The sequence below is a fragment of the Barbus barbus genome, assembly GCF_936440315.1.
Source record: "Barbus barbus genome assembly, chromosome: 27".
NCBI lineage: Eukaryota > Metazoa > Chordata > Actinopteri > Cypriniformes > Cyprinidae > Barbus > Barbus barbus.
Window position 1 is genome coordinate 25626416 of NC_136755.1, and position 17692 is coordinate 25644107.

General features: G+C 41.1%; 1 protein-coding gene across 3 annotated transcripts; it reads right to left on the reverse strand.

Annotated features, from left to right (window-relative positions):
- Positions 1–3073: 3073 nt before the first annotated feature.
- Positions 3074–10804, reverse strand: LOC306847382 (zinc finger protein 646-like). Of its 3 annotated transcripts, XM_079381307.1 has the most exons (4): positions 8185–10804; positions 6633–7784; positions 6461–6557; positions 3074–5389 (listed from the first exon to the last, which is right to left on the reverse strand). In XM_079381307.1, the coding sequence occupies exons 1-3, from the start codon at positions 10698–10700 to the stop codon at positions 6479–6481; spliced, it is 3747 nt and encodes a 1248-aa protein (XP_079237433.1). In that variant the 5' UTR covers positions 10701–10804; the 3' UTR covers positions 3074–5389; positions 6461–6478. The 3 variants fall into 3 exon arrangements, with proteins under 3 accessions (XP_079237433.1, XP_079237432.1, XP_079237434.1); XM_079381306.1 differs by lacking the exon at positions 6461–6557 and having other exon boundaries at positions 3080–5389; XM_079381308.1 differs by lacking the exon at positions 3074–5389 and having other exon boundaries at positions 6363–6557.
- Between the last annotated feature and the right edge of the window lie 6888 nt (positions 10805–17692).

Genomic DNA, 17692 nt, shown 5'->3' on the forward strand with positions numbered 1-17692 from the left:
ATTCAAGTACTGCCTGCTGGCTTTCCATCTGACATAAAAACTAAATTAAATCAATAGAGATTTGATGCTGGACAGCCACTGCGATAGCAGCATCAAGTTTGATCCTCACCTTAATTTCTTCCCTTAATTATATACATAATATATTGTCATTTGTGAATCGTGTGAATTTATAACAACAAAAATGACAGAAGTCCCACATGAATCAGTTCATGAAATAAGATGTCCTCCTGGAAATTGTCACTCGAATGTCATTTAGCACACTAATTCCAAACTAACGGTGCTAAAGATGTTTCATCCACTGTAAAGCACTGGACACACTTTCAATTAAGTATTAAGCCAGCCACATTCACCCCAGACCCCTGTGTGCAAAGTACATCAAGTTATTTAGAAAGATAATGGGGTTTTGCTCAATTACGTTGTTATTGATTGCAGCGGAAGATGCCCTGGGAGCTGCGCAAGACCCACAAGTGCTTATCATTACTCTAAATTAATTAATTTAGTCATTGCAGTGAAAACTTGGCAGGTATGAAGGGCTGGTTTTCCAGTTGCTAAGCAACAGGCTATAAATTTTCATTTAAAAATAATTCAGCTACTGAGCCCTGTTTGAGCTACAAGCTTTGTATGTTAATCTTTTATGCCGAGGTTTAGATATATTACTCTCAGTTCAGACAAAACATGAATTATGCATGTAATTTCTATAGGTGTTAAAAAAAAAAAAAAACCTGGATGATGCCTGCCATTTTCATTCCACACCCTTTAGAAACACTTTTCAAGCATGTATTTTGGACCTAAAACATGGACTTCACAGCCTCAAAAACAGGTGTTAAGTAATAAAATTGCATGCATTGGACCTGAATGGAACTCGCGTAGAAATGCCTCATCTGAAATTGAATTAAGAAGCTACAAATATTGAATTCTCTTGCTATCAAGCCACTGAAGCGCTGCTTTGAAATTAAATGAATGAAACATGTCTAGGCTGCTAAATAGCTTGACTGGTTTCAGGGATTTGGCCAAACTTACCTAAAGGATCTTTCCCCATCTATTGGACACTCCGGGACCTCCAATAAACCTTTCAGTCATTCAAACACAATTCTTCATCCAGCAGCCCCTGAGAATCAGATGAATTTACACACACACTGCATTTTACAATTCTTAGTATTCCACAATCATGAGTTGTCATCATCAAGCTTTATCAAGGTAAGTGTGACTCGTATGTTATATTTCACGTCTTCTGAAGCCATTTGATAAGATTTGTGTGGAGAAAAGACCACAATTTAATCAGATATTCAAGGGTAATATTCACCTCACGCTTCGGTTTGAAGGAAAATAAGTGACGTGACGCTCATTTTTTTGTCCATATGGTTTAATTAAATTTAAAAGGGTTAAAATGTCAAAATAAATATGCAAATTAATTGCATACACTCTCTTTTTTTGTGGTCCAAGTCTAAAATTTCTGATTTTAATTCATTTTGAGAGAATATTTGGTGGATTATTGCAAAAATGTCAATGTGGTGTAACCGTAAAAACCTTGTACCAAAAATTTTTACTTGTTTAAAAAAGGTGAAATTCTCAATAAAACACCAGATCAGCTAGTTTAGCATAATCGTACAATTAGTACTATTTAATAGTAAATAAAATTAAATGGAGAACCATTGTTCTGAATAGTATATTTTGGGGAATTATGGGAGTCAAGTCAAACTCCTTGAGTGTCAAGGTGGTGTAACCACCATTCAAGGAGCCATTTTGCTAATATCGTGCAAGAAGATCACGTGACAGGAAATTAAACCACAGAGGACCTCTGGTGATACTAACTGCTGCATGCAAAGGTTAGTAACTCTCTTTAAAATGTGAGAATTTGACTTTTCTAGGGGATGGTCAGGTATTCTTAGGTATACATGTCAAATGGTATGGCCTCAGAAATATATAGATAATTCATCATTATTATGAAAATGAGTATTGACATTTGAAATATTCCCACCATGTACGTACATTGGTGTCCATGATAATGCATGTCAAATTTGATTTAAATTGAAATGTCAAGTGGTGTATTCTTAGTGATCAGTCTGAATAAGGAACAGGGTAAGGTAAAGCATGCGATTTAACTGTACAAGACAAGTAACAGTAAGTAATTCATTGTGTTCTTATTTGATTACTCGGTTACAATCTTACTGACCACAGTAAACAAACTGCTTACCCCAGCTGTCAGGTGCATTAAACATCCTAAAATCCATGAATGGAAACATTCATAATAAACAGACTTTAGCAAGGACACCATGACACTGAAACCAGATGGTGGATGGGGACTCTTTCAGAACACCAACAATGAATGGCAAACTTTCACACATAAATTTAGAGTGAATGTTACATTAATTTTCCAGCTATTTTATTTTTATTATTTGAGAGCATTGAGGTTATAATTCAAACATGTTCTGTTAGGAAATTAATTATCAAAATGTAGTTTAAAAAAAGTATACAGTCACATGTGTGTGTGCATATATATAAACAATATATATGTATGTTTATATATATATATAGCTTATTTATATATAAACAAGGAAGGAAAAAAACATTTAAACTTCTACAATTTATATTTGGAATCAATCCTTGCCAAAGTAGCAACTGTGCACCTAGGAATAACTATTTTTTAACTATCCAATCATGTAAAATTTGCAAGGGTATAGGTACATAAATATATAATCTTCCCGTGCTTTGATCACAGCACATACAACTTCATTTTCACTCAAAATACATTGACTTAGCACCAGTGCTCCCAGGTAATATAGGCTGAAAACAAGCTCAAAATAGTAAAATGCAATTAAATAAGAAAAAGAAAGCCAAAACAAATGAATACATGGGTTAACATGGTGTAACTGAAGAGTTAAAATAAGATTGCCTTGCTGATTGTAATGATCACAAAATCATTCCTTAACGTGTGAGCTTAAAGAGTGAAACAGGCACATCCAAACTTGACATGAGCGTGGGGGAGACAGTCACGACATCACGTGAGAAAGGCAATATAATAATACAGCGATATGTTTACACTCATTGTACTGCAATCAAAACACGCATTATTACAGTTCCCTGTTTATTGCACAAGGGACAGAAATGTTCGTTTAAAAGCATAACAAATAATGGCAACGAAAGAGGAGATTACAGTCACTATAACAAGTGTTCTTTAGGAGTCCTGCCATTCCTGACTGTGTCCAATAGCCTCTGGAGAATGGAGGGGTCGAAACAAGAAATCCTAAAACTGGGAGCTCTAAAACTAGCGTTTTCAGTTACAAGTGTTAATATAAATAAAATGCATACTACAGTGATCTTTTATAAAAATTTTCCTGTAAATAATACAGTCAGAGGTACAATACAATACAAGGTAAAACCAAATGCCATTACAAGCCTATCAATATACATTTTTCCCCCTTTTGCTTTTCTCCCATTTTTTTTTCATAGCACAACCTATCGTTTCTATACACTAGCAAGTTAGTTGCAGTTTAAAAATATGGGTTCTGAGCAACATCGTAAAATTAAAGGGGAACGAATTAATGATGCCACTAAGAAATGAACCCAATAAGCGCAATGCTGTCATCTGCTGAATAACAAGGTTTGAAGCTCATCTTCGTGCTGCAAGGATCACACAAGTTAGAAAAGTTCGAACATCAACAGAAAGGGGGAGGAATACAAAAAAAAAAAAAAAAAAAAAAACTTTTGACAGTCCTACATAACACATAAGTGTGTTGCCCCCAATAACTGAAGACGTTTCAAATACACTCTATACACTGTTAAACATAGTTACTTCTACTTGTTAAACATACAAGTTGCTCGATTTATCAGACAGTCAACGCATTTTCTTTGTATCATCTAGGATTGAAAATTGAGAATGCTTTCGAGACTCTCAATCAAAGCTGGGCGTGGGACGAAATGTATGGTTTTCCAATGCGTGTTTCTTGTGGCAGTTACCCTGACCATGGGGATACGTGTCCATTTTGTACCTAGTCACTATAATTTAACCTGCCCATTGTGACATCACAAAAACAATACTGATCTAACAGGTGGGTTTTCAAGAATTAAAACAAGACGCCAGCTAGTTTGCACTTCTTCGAAAGGCTGGTATCAGAACTGAAGGCAGTGGCCCTCAATGTCCCCCACCCCCAAAGGGAACTATGAAAATGCAAGTAAGGTCACCTGTGGTGTTTAGGATGAGAGAAAGGGTGGGGAAAATGTCACTAAAACTAACAGTCATTACGCGATGTAACAATCCAATATTTCAGGGTACATGCAGGGAACAGTTCTCTTAACCTAAACAACAACCCGTTCAACAAAAGCCTCACAGCCACACCTCAAGCACTAGAGATGAGTGAGAGTAAAAGGAATGGGGGTTTTGGCACCTCCAAAAGCCTTGGCATGAATCTCCGAAACAAACCACAAGTTCTGCTTCCCCAGTTCTCACCACTATAAAAAGGGCCCAGACGGCATACCCAAGAAGTTGGTGCCCATGTTCAGACTCGAAGAAGGTGCCGAGCTGTTCCAGTGGACCTTCTGATGGTGTCTTAAGTTGGATTTGCTGGAGAAGCGCTTATCACACTGCTGACATGAGAAAGGCTTCTCCTTGGTGTGGATGCGGCGGTGGCAGATGAGCTGGGTGGATACCCGGAAAGCCTTACCGCAGTCCGGGCACTGGTAACGCTTGGGTTCTGTGTGGATGCGTCTGTGGTTTTTGAGTGCCATCAGGTTGGAGAACTCCTTCTGACAGGAGTTGCAGAAATAGGTGCCCATCTTGTGGCTGTTCTTGTGATTCAGAAGTGAGCTGGCATGACGATAACCACGGCCGCACTGATCACAGACATGCGACTTACACCCCGCCTCACTGCGACTCTGCTGTTGCTGCTGTTGTTGTTGTTGATGCCCAGATGAGCTACCGCCACTGGGGCCATGGTGTGAGGGGTTAAGCTTCGGAAGCCCATTAGGATCCAGTCCCTGGGCCTGCATCAGCGTAAGGTCAAGCCCAGAGCCCCAACCCACATCTGAGCCACTGGAAGAACCCCCAGGCTGCTGCAATGTTTTTGGGGCGCGGCCATGTTGCATTTCCAAGTGGAGCCGGAAGCTAACCTGGGTAGGGAAGCTCCGCTGGCACAGAGTGCAGGCAAACTCCCGCTCTTTTTGGTGCACACGGCGGTGATTTTGTAGTTGGGAGGAGACGCGGAAAGCTTTGCCGCATTCTGGACAACGGTGCCGTCGAGTTTCAGAATGGATGCGACGATGGTTCTTGAGTGCGAGCAGGTTGGAATAGGTCTTGAGGCACACAGCACAATGGTAGATGCCGACAGTGTGGGTGTTTTTGTGATTAAGGAGTGAGCTGGCATGTCGGTAAGAACGGCCACACTGGTCACATCTGTGAAGACAGAGGAGAGGAAAAGTAAATCTCCCCTGCTCATTGTCCTTTTAACCCCTCAATAGTTAATAACGTAGATTAGTCTGAAAGTAACCTGACAACATGTAGCTGACTTCTATGATAACTGCATTGACGGGTACACAAATACAGGTATATGATCTTGAATCCAGCTGCCAAAACTCAAAAAACTGGCCCAGCTTGGAAAGGATAACTTGAAAAACATTGCCTATTAAAGCAGTGAATAAACTGAAGCATCCACCAATTGTGTTTGGTGTTAAAATAAAGGTTGTGGTATAATATTCTATATAATTTATGGTGGTAATATATGAACTATAGATGCACAATTTTGTAATAGTCTACAGGGCAAACCTAGTCATGAGAAAAATGTACTGCAAATCACCGTTTGTTTTCAAACTCAGTACTTATACTAAAAGTTTAAATTAACATAATTGTACAACAAATAAGGTTTTGGGATTTCACCTAAATTCTAGTCAGAATAAAACATGGAAAACAAGTGTGGTGAACTTGTTTTCCAAGTACTAAGCACATGTAGTGAAGCGGCGTGTTTTGTTTTTTCTTTCTGTGAATTTATGAATGTTTGTTTTCATCATGTAATATGTTAATAGTGTGTTAGTGTTAGTATGCTGGCACATAAAACGGTTTTCTGCTTGACATTTATATTGTCTTGACAGAAAATCAAGCAGAGTTCTAAGCTTCACCTTAAAAGCAACAAAATCTATATTTATGTTATTTAGTAAACATGCATTTAATAAATGGGTCTAAGTCCCATGCTAAATACCGTTGGGCCCAGATCAGTATTTATGACTGGAAGCACAACAGCTGATGTAAGATGGTCAGTATGAGTGCTTATGGCAACTGAATGTTCGAATGGTAACAACAGTAAAGTACACCATACATTCTAGAATATTATCAATCAGATCAATAAATAAGGAGTGAATCAATGATTTGGTACAATACACACACACCTAGTACGTACATAAAAATTCACCCATTATCAAGACATCCTTACAATCTAGTGCATATTGCTAACTGAAAGCAAAGGGGGGTAACTTATCTGGTCTCCACTAATCATACTGTCCAAACTTCAGAAAAATCCGAATTCCGGCACGCGTATGGTCCCAAGGAAGCCGGATTGGAGATCATATACCTGTAATAGACATGTAGAAACCTGTGATCTTTACTAGTTCACTTCAAAAATCACGAACAACAGACGTAAACTCACGTGAACCGGTATTCCTCTCCCTCTCTTGTGCTTGAAGTGGCCTTCCTCACGCCCTCCTTGCCTACCTGGTTGTCCCCGCAGCGGTGCCTGGCCAGCCCAGAACGACCCTGGAAGCTCTTCCCGCAGGTGGGGCAGCCGAAACGGGTGTGTCCCTCCTCATGGACTCTCTGGTGATTCCGAAGGAAGCGGGCCAGCCGGAAAGCCTTGCCACAGGTTGAGCAGATATGCCGCTTCTTCTGCGTGTGGATACGCATGTGATTGCGCAGGGCCATATAGTTGGTGTACGGCTTGTCACAATATGAGCAGTTGAAGTTGCCAATTTTGTGTGTATTTTTGTGGTTCAGCAGACTGCTAGCATGCTTGTAAGAGCAGCCACAAAGATCACAGGTAAAAGGGCGTTCCTCACGCTCTGGAGACCCCAGGTCACCTGTCTCCATGCTCATATTAGAGCTGTTGAGGGAGGCAGAGGAAGAAGGAAGCTGGGCACTGCAGTTATGCGAGGCCAGATCTGTGGTTGTAGTAAAGACTTGAGAGCACCCATCGCATTCATATTCAGCTGGAGGAGGAACCGTCTGCATGCTGGGACCAGGAAGGGGACCAGGAAGATCTTTGCAGAGCTGGTTGCTGGTATGTGTTTCAAGCTGCCTCTGATTCCTGAAGCCCCTACCACAGTCGGTGCAAGAATATTTCTTAAGAGCAAAATGCATTCGGAGGTGGTTCTTCATTGCCAGTCGATTTGGATAAGTGGAGTTGCACACGTTGCAGTGGTATTCACCAATCTTGTGTAGGTTCTTATGATTGGCCAGACTGCCAGCATGACGGTAAGTACGTCCACACTGATCGCAAGCAAAGGGGCGGCGACCGCTGCCGTCATCAACTTGCTGGGCCCTAGCCCCCGCATAAGGTTTCTTGAAACCTTGAGGTTGACCATAATTGGTGTTCACAGGAGGATTCTGAATTTTGGGGTCACCCATCCTCATAGCTTGGAGCTGCGATGGGCCTCCCTCATAGCGGGCACCATTGGGATGTGACATGCTTTGAACCCGTTGGTCTCGATCTCCAGTCTTTGCTCTGTGCTCTTCGTGTAGCCGTAGATGATTTATTAACTGCTTCTGAATCTTGAAGGCTTTCCCACACTCCTCACACTTGTGCCTGTGAAGAGACAAAACACACAAAAACAAACAGATAAGAAAGCAGTGCTAAAATGCTCTTCTAACAAAGGAAAAAACAGAAAAAGGGAAGGTCCCCTTACAAATACAAAGATGACTACACAATGCTCAAATGGGGTACAGACGTTATGAAATTCAGACTCAACTGCGTGTATGTGTGTATATCAGTATGAGTTATGTTTGTTGCCCTCGCCTTCTCTAATGGGAAAAACATCACCAGTGCACACTGCCTTGACACTCAAAATTTCATTAAAATCTATTCATTCAGTGATGACCTGGGTAATCACATGAGTGGGGAACTCATGATAATACATAAGCATTCAAAGTATGCAAAGAGAACTAAACAGTTAGAGTATAATAGGGCACATGCAATGCTGGCTAACCTCTTTAAGTCAAAATGAGTCCTCTGGTGGTTCTTGAGAGCCAGTAGGTTGTAGTATCGTTTTTGGCAGACAAGGCAGCGGAAGACCCCAGTCTTGTGAGATTTCTTATGGTTGAGCAGGGAGCAGGGGTGTCTGTAACTCCTTCCACACTGGTCGCACCTGTGGGGCCGATCATCAGAGTCTGGCAACTGCTGAGGGTCTACAGGGCCCCCGCTGCCACTGGTACCAGCACCACCCGTCATCCCTTTAACTCCATTCATACCCTTGTTCAATGCCCCCGCTCTCGCCTTGCCTGGACACAGGTGAGTAATCAGCTGATGGCGATCTGCAAAGAACATGCCACAGTCAACGCAAATGTGGTTCCTTCCATCCATTTTGCCATTAGAATTAGAGCTAGTGCCACCCAAGCCCTGTGTAGATCCATCTGGCCGGGGATGTCCGTGGACTAGCTCGTGGTTAAGCAAGTCCTGCTTTCTGTTGAAGCTCTGGCCACATGTGCTACAGATCAAAAGGCTGGTTGTACTACCCTCTTGTCGCCTCCTCCACTCTTGCTCACCTATTGGAGAGAGGGCAGAGGAGGGTCCTGCCCCATGGTTAACCCCATGGCTTCGTAAGTGGCTACGAAGTGCCCTCAGGCTGGCGTAATGGTTTCCACATATTGTGCACTGATAAACCTCTCCATCGTCATCATCGTCTTTGTTATCCAATCTTTTACTGTTGCCCTGAGAGTTGACTTGAGCACCTCCAAATTGCATCAGGTCATGACTACGTCTCTGGCGAGCACTTTCTTTGAGGTTGGCACCGCCTGCTGGCAGGGAGGCACCACCAGGACTATGGAAGCTTATGTTACCCATGTAACCATTGGTCATACCACCTTGGTTGACACTGTCTGCTTGACGATGGTTTTGTGAAAGAGGTGAGTGACCAGAATTGCTTTGGGCAAGAGAGCTGTCGAATCGGTCATGGAATTCCAGTGAATCCAGGCCACTGTTATGGGAACCGTCTGGGACAAAGTGTGCTGCATCACTAAGATTACCGGGCAGTGAAATTGGCGTTGTTGCACCACTCTCCTGATCCTGAGAATGTACAAAGCCTTGTTGAGAGTCTATCCCTGTCATTGGCTCAGAGGAAAGCCAATCTCCCTCTGTACCCATCGATTGTGAATTTGGCCGGGTTTTGTGACTACGGAGGTGGCTATGAAGTGCTGCTAAGTGTGGATACTGCTTACAGCAAACAGTGCACTGATAATGACCAGTTTGATGGGAGCGTTTATGATTAACTAGACTCCCAGCATGTCGATAGCTTTTCCCGCACTCTTGGCACTTAAATCGGCGTTCAGCATCAGCAATGGCTGCAGAGTGCTCCTGTGACCTTGTCTCACCATTGGATGATGATATTGATGGTTGAGAGTTTGAAGCCAGTCCATCAGAATTTAAAATAGCAGGGCCATCTTGGGCATGTGTTGTGGTGTGAGGGTCATGTGTAAGATAATGAATTTTGAGAGTCTCCAGGTCAGGGTGTCCCGCTCCACAATATGCACAGGTATATATGGGATTATTAACAGGAGGGCCTAGCATTGGGTCATAACGCTTGTCGGGTAATGGAGGCAGTGGAAGAGGGTCACCTAGAGCAGGTGTATAAGGATTCACCGCTGGGGAGCGAACAGAACTAAGATTATGAGACACTATCCCTGGGAAACTACGTGTTAGCCCCAACGAAGATGATGCAGCATTATGTAACAAAAGGTGCTCTTGAAAGTCATTCTTATTAGGCAAAGCAACTTGACAAAGATGACAAAAGCTGGGTGCCATGTCATCATTCTGGGGGCCAAGGGGACGAGGGTCAGATGGTGCTTCAGGCACAAGGGCTCCCATGGACATTCCAAGGGGCTTAAATTTTGAATGAGTGCGTTCGTGAGCACTGAGAGCTGCAAGATTATTGAACTGTTTGTAACAGACATTGCACTTATACGTGCCCTCTTGATGAGACTTCTTATGATTTACCAAGCTGCCATGATGACGATATGTCCTGTCACATTGGTCACATTTGAATGGTCTGTCCCAGGCATCTTCAGATCCTGGAGATTTGTGTTTGCCGTGGTCATGGCCAGGCATCATTCCACTGTTGTTAATGTGACTCCTGAAAGCTGCATCAGACAGATTTTGTGCTAGATTATAATCCCTTTCTTCATCAACATTGTCATCGTTCTCCTCTTCAGCTTGAGCACTTGGAGACAGGGTGTGGATTCGGAGGTGATTTTTGAGCGCCAATGCATTGGGCAACGTTCTGGTGCAGACCGGGCATTGGAAGGAGCCCATCTCATGAGTTTTTTTGTGAGAAGCCAAGCTACTGGCATGCTTAAAAATGCGTCCACACTGCTCACATTCAAATCTGCCATTCTCTTCTTGATGATAGTGTGCTTTCATGTGCTCCAGTAGGCTAGGTGTACTTGGGCAAATGATGTCGCATTCTTTGCAAGGGAAACCCTTGGCACGATTCATATCATGCATAGCCATGATGAGAAAATTGAAATGGAAGGGGGAAATGTCCACATAAAATGATCCTCGAACAAAGAAGAAAAGGGGGCAATGTGTGATGTTCAGCTCTCTGCTTCTGTAGTATCAGCCATTTTACCTGGGTGACAGATATTCTCTCCAATCAGCCTTTCAATTCCACTCGATCACAGCATTTCAGAGAGGGTCTGGACAGTTGTGGGGCATCAGAGGAAAGCTGAGAAAATACAAAAAGAAACAAAATTAATTTAACTTAATGTATCTATTTTCACCATTTTAATATACAGTTGGGCAAAAAATATTTAGTCAGCCACCAATTGTACAAGTTCTCCCACTTAAAAAGATGAGAGAGGCCTGTAATTTTCATCATAGGTACACTTCAACTATGAGAGACAGAATGGGGGGAAAGAATCCAGGAAATCACATTGTAGGATTTTTAATGAATTAATTGGTAAATTCCTCGGTAAAATAAGTATTTGGTCACCTACAAACAAGCAAGATTTCTGGCTCTCACAGACCTGTAACTTCTTTAAGAGGCTCCTCTGTCCTCCACTCGTTACCTGTATTAATGGCACCTCTTTGAACTCGTTATAAGTATAAAAGACACCTGTCCACAACCTCAAACAGTCACACTCCAAACTCCACTATGGCCAAGACCAAAGAGCTGTCGAAGGACACCAGAAACAAAATTGTAGACCTGCACCAGGCTGGGAAGACTGAATTTGCAATAGGCAAGCAGCTTGGTGTGAAGAAATCAACCGTGGGAGCAATTATTAGAAAATGGAAGCCATACAAGACCACTGATAATCTCCCTCGATCTGGGGCTCCACGCAAGATCTCACCCCGTGGGGTCAAAATGATCACAAGAACGGTGAGCAAAAATCCCAGAACCACACGGGGGGACCTAGTGAATGACCTGCAGAGAGCTGGGACCAAAGTAACAAAGGTTACCATCAGTAACACACTACTCCGCCAGGGACTCAAATCCTGCAGTGCCAGACGTGTCCCCCTGCTTAAGCTAGTACATATCTGGGCCCGTCTGAAGTTTGCTAGAGAGCATTTGGATGATCCAGAAGAGGATTGGGAGAATGTCATACGGTCAGATGAAACCAAAATAGAACTTTTTCGTAAAAACTCAACTCGTCGTGTTTGGAGGTGAAAGAATGCTGAGTTGCATCCAAAGAACACCATACCTACTGTGAAGCATGGGGGTGGAAACATCATGCTTTGGGGCTGTTTTTCTGCAAAGGGACCAGGACGACTGATCCGTGTAAAGGAAAGAATGAATGGGGCCATGTATCGTGGGATTTTGAGTGAAAACCTCCTTCCATCAGCAAGGTCACTGAAGATGAAACGTGGCTGGGTCTTTCAGCATGACAATGATCCCAAACACACCGCCCGGCAACGAAGGAGTGGCTTCGTAAGAAGCATTTCAAGGTCCTGGAGTGGCCTAGCCAGTCTCCAGATCTCAACCCCATAGAAAATCTTTGGAGGGAGTAGAAAGTCTGTGTTGCTCAGCGACAGCCCCAAAACATCACTGCTCTAGAGGAGATCTGCATGGAGGAATGGGCCAAAATACCAGCAACAGTGTGTGAAAACCTTGTGAAGACTTACAGAAAACGTTTGACCTCTGTCATCGCCAACAAAGGGTATATAACAAAGTATTGAGATGAACTTTTGTTATTGACCAAATACTTATTTTCCACCATAATTTGCAAATAAATTCTTTAAAAATCCTACAATGTGATTTCCTGGATTCTTTCCCCCCATTCTGTCTCTCATAGTTGAAGTGTACCTATGATGAAAATTACAGGCCTCTCTCATCTTTTTAAGTGGGAGAACTTGCACAATTGGTGGCTGACTAAATACTTTTTTGCCCAACTGTATATAAGTGACAGAAACAGTATAGAAATCTAAATGCTAGCTTGAAACTTCCTCACACTAAACGTGTAGCAAGCAAAAGCGGTTCTTAAAGCTGTTCATTAAGAGTAATCAAGAACCTTTGACAAAAGCCATTCACTGTGATATACATGTGGCCACATTATGTGATGTTAGCTCTGACACATTTGATCTCACATTTACGTTTTATCTCATATGACTGATGCACAGGTTAAAAGCAGATGAAAATGAGCCAGCTTTGTGTACCTGCATGTTCACGTCAACTGTACACAGCACAGCCGATAACTCTGCTGTCTTTGTTTACACAGGCACAAAGAAACAGCATGAGCAACGCTTTACCAAGGGTAAGTAAATTAGAGATTATCTGCAATACATATGGACAAGGCCTAAAATGATCAAAGAATATGTAGTGAGTGACCACCTAGATGATCAAGACAACTTTTTGCAGAATGTACTCTAAATATATTAAGCAACTGCATGGTGATTTGGGGCTATTGCAGCCTTGGGACCTTCGAGAAATGCAGTCACTAAAAACATACAGTCATCCAAATAACACTAGAAAATCCTTTCTGGAGGAACTGAACTGAAGCAGAATAAATTTTCCTACATTTTGGAATGTTCATCTCTTCCTTCTTCAACCCAGTAGAAATGTTGATAATGCAAGTATTTTATGCAAGATTAAAAACATTAATGAGCCAAAGCACTTACGTAAACAAGAAGTTTGGGTCGAAATATATCTAGGCAAAATTGATTAACAGACACTCACTGATGGCTGTCTAACCATTGAGCTGTTCCACTTTTGACAAAGATTTCAATGTAGATTCAATATCTTTGGAGCTATTTTGACAGCTGAAGTGAGCAATTTGCAACAACAAGCAACCAGAAGTCATGCACTATAAATACGAGCTGTCGATACAAGACTACTTATACAATGCATCAAAACTTAGCAGAATTAACTTAATGCAAATTTGCAGCAATGCAACACAATGACTACGAATGAGAATGCAAATGGTTGCTATCTGCACCCTGATACAACTAAATACAGCGGTAAGGTATACAAACTCCTACAAGCAACCAAGGTTACATTGCCTTGTTGTCCCCCGGTACTTCTTTAGCTAGTTTGCCAAAATAAGAAACTCCAATACCACATTCATGCTCAGATTCATAACTACAGACAATGTACTCTTTGATGAATTATATGGCATGGCAGTTGATTTATGAGGGAATCTTTTTCATTTAAAGCCACATGTTAGATGAGGTTTTGGCAGCACATCAGATCCAAAATTAAGACTGACCATTTTTGTGTTTTCATTTCCACATTTAATATTTTTCTGAACCGATGAACCCAATTTTAATACAGACAGTTACTCTTAAAACTAGTCTTCATTTTCAACTATTGTTAAATCAATCAGATGTGCTCTTCAAAACATGCACATGATTCTGATTTTCTGTTGCTTTCAGGGGTCACTAAGTGCCAGTGCTGCATGTAAAATCACTTCCTGAAATTAACTCGCTGCCATGGGCATCACTAAAGCAAGTGAAACTTGGTTACTTTGGCAACTTGTGCTCCAATATAAATACAGAACCAGCCTGATCCAAATCTTTGTAGCTGGGAGCTCAATAAAAAGTTCAGTGTGTTTGGCGACCCGGCCCCGGATAAGCGGAAGAAGATGGATGGATGGATGGATGGATGGAGTTTACTTTAAGGGAACTAAATAAAACACATGAACACAAATTCACTTCAATTAGTCCCCACTGGGGAACAATTCATCTTACCACACAACTGGAATGAAAGAAACAGTGCTCTTTTACCAAACAATGGCCATCAGAAAACTGAAACACTAGAAAGCTCAGCTGGGTTATTTTCCTGCCTCTCTCAAGCCTGTTGTATGGCATTATTTCGCTGTCAGTACAATAACTTCTATAGAGCCACCTCAACAATAACCCAATGTTCAGACAATGTGCGACTGATATCAAAACCTTTCAATATGAAGTGATTTGGCAGTAAAAGAGAGGCCAGTAAGGCAAGAACAGTCTTGTTTAGAGCTGCAACAAGGGTTGAAGAAAAATAGTTTATAATGCATCAAATTACTGTGCATGGGCCATAAAAATATAATTTCATCGTAGCTCTGAATCAGCCTGTATTTGTAGGTCACCAAGTTGCTTTACAAAATGTGAAATCCCTGTATGCCTCTTACATAGGTATCTCATGTCATTTTAAACTAATATTTCATATAATCACATTCAAGCTACTAATTATAACAGTAATTAAATCTATACATGATCATCAGGTAAGTCTGGTACCAAGGCATATATTACTGTAATTATTTATTTAATATATCAAGTGAACAATGAAACATACTATGAAAAATAATGCTTAAAGGCTTATGTGAGTTCAATTTAGCCTAGTTTCAAAATGTACAAAGATACTGTAGTGTCACTATTTCTTATATTTGCAAGTACATTCTGTGCTACAAGTTGCGATACAGATTATGTGAAGTGTTTATGATGGGATCATCACTCATGCATAGCGCAGTCTGCTGTATGTGGAATGAATCTAGTCTCACAGCATCTGTGATCTGAGTTAAGATCGCATACCCTTAGTGTATATATCCTGACCAGTGGTCTCTGACTCAAGACCATCTGGATGCTTTAGCTCATCGACGCTGTCAAGATCCATACTGCAAATTGCCAGATGTGTCCAGATTTACAGAATAAAATATAGTGATGGTATCAGATGGTCATATCATGGTACTTAATGATTTAAGACATGTCAGATATACGTACTTGGACGTGTAATAACTGAATTATCACATAACACATCACAAATGTTGTTTTTTGTTAGTGAAATAAATGTATTGTGTTTAAATGCTTTACAATGCATGACCAGTGATAATTCTGACCAAGACTTTTCTATAATATTTCCAGTCATTTGCAATAAGGATTATAACATTTAAAAAAAATAATAATTCATCATTCAGACAATTTTAAGTCAAAAAGGTTAAAAAGAAAAACAACAGCTTTGCAAATCAAACATCACAATGACGTGCAAGAAATTTTACTCGACAAAATACCCAAATGAGCAGAACGTAACTTGAAAATTAATTTACTATAGAAATGTCCATGATTTTTTTGGAAAGTGTTATTCACTGATGGCCATGTGATCTGTAGAAAGTACGCTCTCTTATGAAAACTAAAAGTAAAGACTAAAACATAGAGCCTGCGTGAAAGGTAAAACACCTTAGAATTTTATTTTTCCCTTTAATCTAAATATGTAAAATGAGCTCCCAAAAAATTACTACATCATGCTATGAAGCTGAAACATATTTATCGTATTATTACATTGTATTATTTTCCAACCAGAAAACATATTCAGTATAGCAATTTCCTTGATATTTAAGATTTGAATAACTCCTATTATTTTTCCAGACACAATTTTAAAGTCCATAATAACCTATAGACATTTAGATCTCCAGAAACTAGTAAATAGTGATAAAACACATGGGCTCCTAAATAATCATAATTTCTAGCAACTTGGCTATTCCCCCTCCTCCCCTAAATCTAGATATATTAAAAAAAAAAAAAACTGTTACAGTTGAAATATGCTGTTATGCATTACATTTTATTATTTCCCAATGGCGCAGCTCACAAAGAAACAAACGAGTGGGCCCAACACGTCTATGGGCCCCTAATAATAACAATAATTTTCGTCAATTGGAACAAAACCTGTTTTTTATATAAAATGTAAGCGATTACATCCCTATGACCTTGGCCTGACGCTCCCACACCCGCTTTTTATCCGGACAAAAGCAGATGCAGACACCCGACATTCCGTGTCATTTTCCCTCCCCAGACTCACCAAATTAGACGCAGAATGTCCTGAACCAAGACAACAATATCGTGCATCCAGTTGGGCTTGATATATGTTAATTTCTCTGGTCAAGTACTTGTTTACGTCGTTGTGAGGGCTCCCAAAATGTACATCCCGACCCGTGTGTTTTTCACAGGATGCGAATCGCTGTGCAAATATTAGCTGGTGGGCTATAGCAGCCAGATCGAGTGCGAGGGGGGAAAAAACGATCATTTTCGAAGCGCCAAATGCTTTGGACAGAATATTTGCGCTCATTTTTTGTCTACCTCGAGTGAGGGTTCGAATGAACGAAAAAAATCCTGGTCTCGTACGGGATGGCATCGATTATTTTAATGTGTCGGTCTGTCTGACAGCCCCCCTCCCCGCAGCTAACGCGCTAGCCTCCCTCACGATACTAGCGTGAACAAAACAAAACAGTCTAGCAAACCAAATAAGCCATTTTGACGTCGTGTGGTTAAATAATACCCAAATAAATGTATCTGAATCGATACACGCCCGGCATATAGCGTGAAATGGTTTCTGCTTAGCAGTAAGATCAGTGCTAGTCGGCTAGCTGCCTAGCGACACAAAGATCCGGAGGCTCGCGAGCTCTGATTCAATGAATGTGGCCATTGTGTGCAATTAAACAACACCTTCAAGCTGCAACAACTTACCCGACTTACAGACGTGCATAATGATCAAAGATGGGGTTTATGCTCGTTTTGATTGTGCAGAGGATAAATGACATGTTCAGTCGTTCGCCATAGTTATTTTTTTCCTTCAGCGGGCGGCTCCAGCGTCTGTTTCTCGGTGTATTCACTTCCTGCTGCGGGCTGAACGGGGATGAGAGCTGCGGACGTGCTTCACCGCGTCACTCTGCGCTCATTCTCCGTGTGTTCGCGTTGGAAGTAAACATTGTCCGTTGCACCGTGGACCTAATGTTTCACTAAAATCAAAAAGCAGATGTTTGCGTTAAGTGTTTCCAGTATTTGGGTAGACAATAGACAGTGTCTGCAACTTTTTGTCCATTCACTGGAAATGCCACCAACCAAAAAGTACCATGGTACTACCATGTTTTTCTATGGAATACCGTAGGGAGAAATTAATTATTTCAGTAATTAAAAGGTTTCAGCTAAAAGTTAAGGGGATAGTTCACCAAACAATGAAAACACTCATGTTGTTTGAAACCTATATGAATAAAAGAAGATATTTTGAAGAATGGCAGTAATGCAATAGTCTATGGTAC

What these genes read in the sequence shown, in the direction of transcription:
- LOC306847382 (XM_079381306.1), bottom strand. Translation starts at nt 10,700, where the DNA reads ATGGCTATGCATGATATGAATCGTGCCAAGGGTTTCCCTTGCAAAGAA. An exon ending in ACTCATTTTGACTTAAAGAG is followed by an intron (nt 7,785 to 8,184) that starts GTTAGCCAGCAT and finishes GTCTCTTCACAG; the next exon opens with GCACAAGTGTGAGGAGTGTG. An exon ending in GGAGAGGAATACCGGTTCAC is followed by an intron (nt 5,390 to 6,632) that starts GTGAGTTTACGT and finishes CTGTCTTCACAG; the next exon opens with ATGTGACCAGTGTGGCCGTT.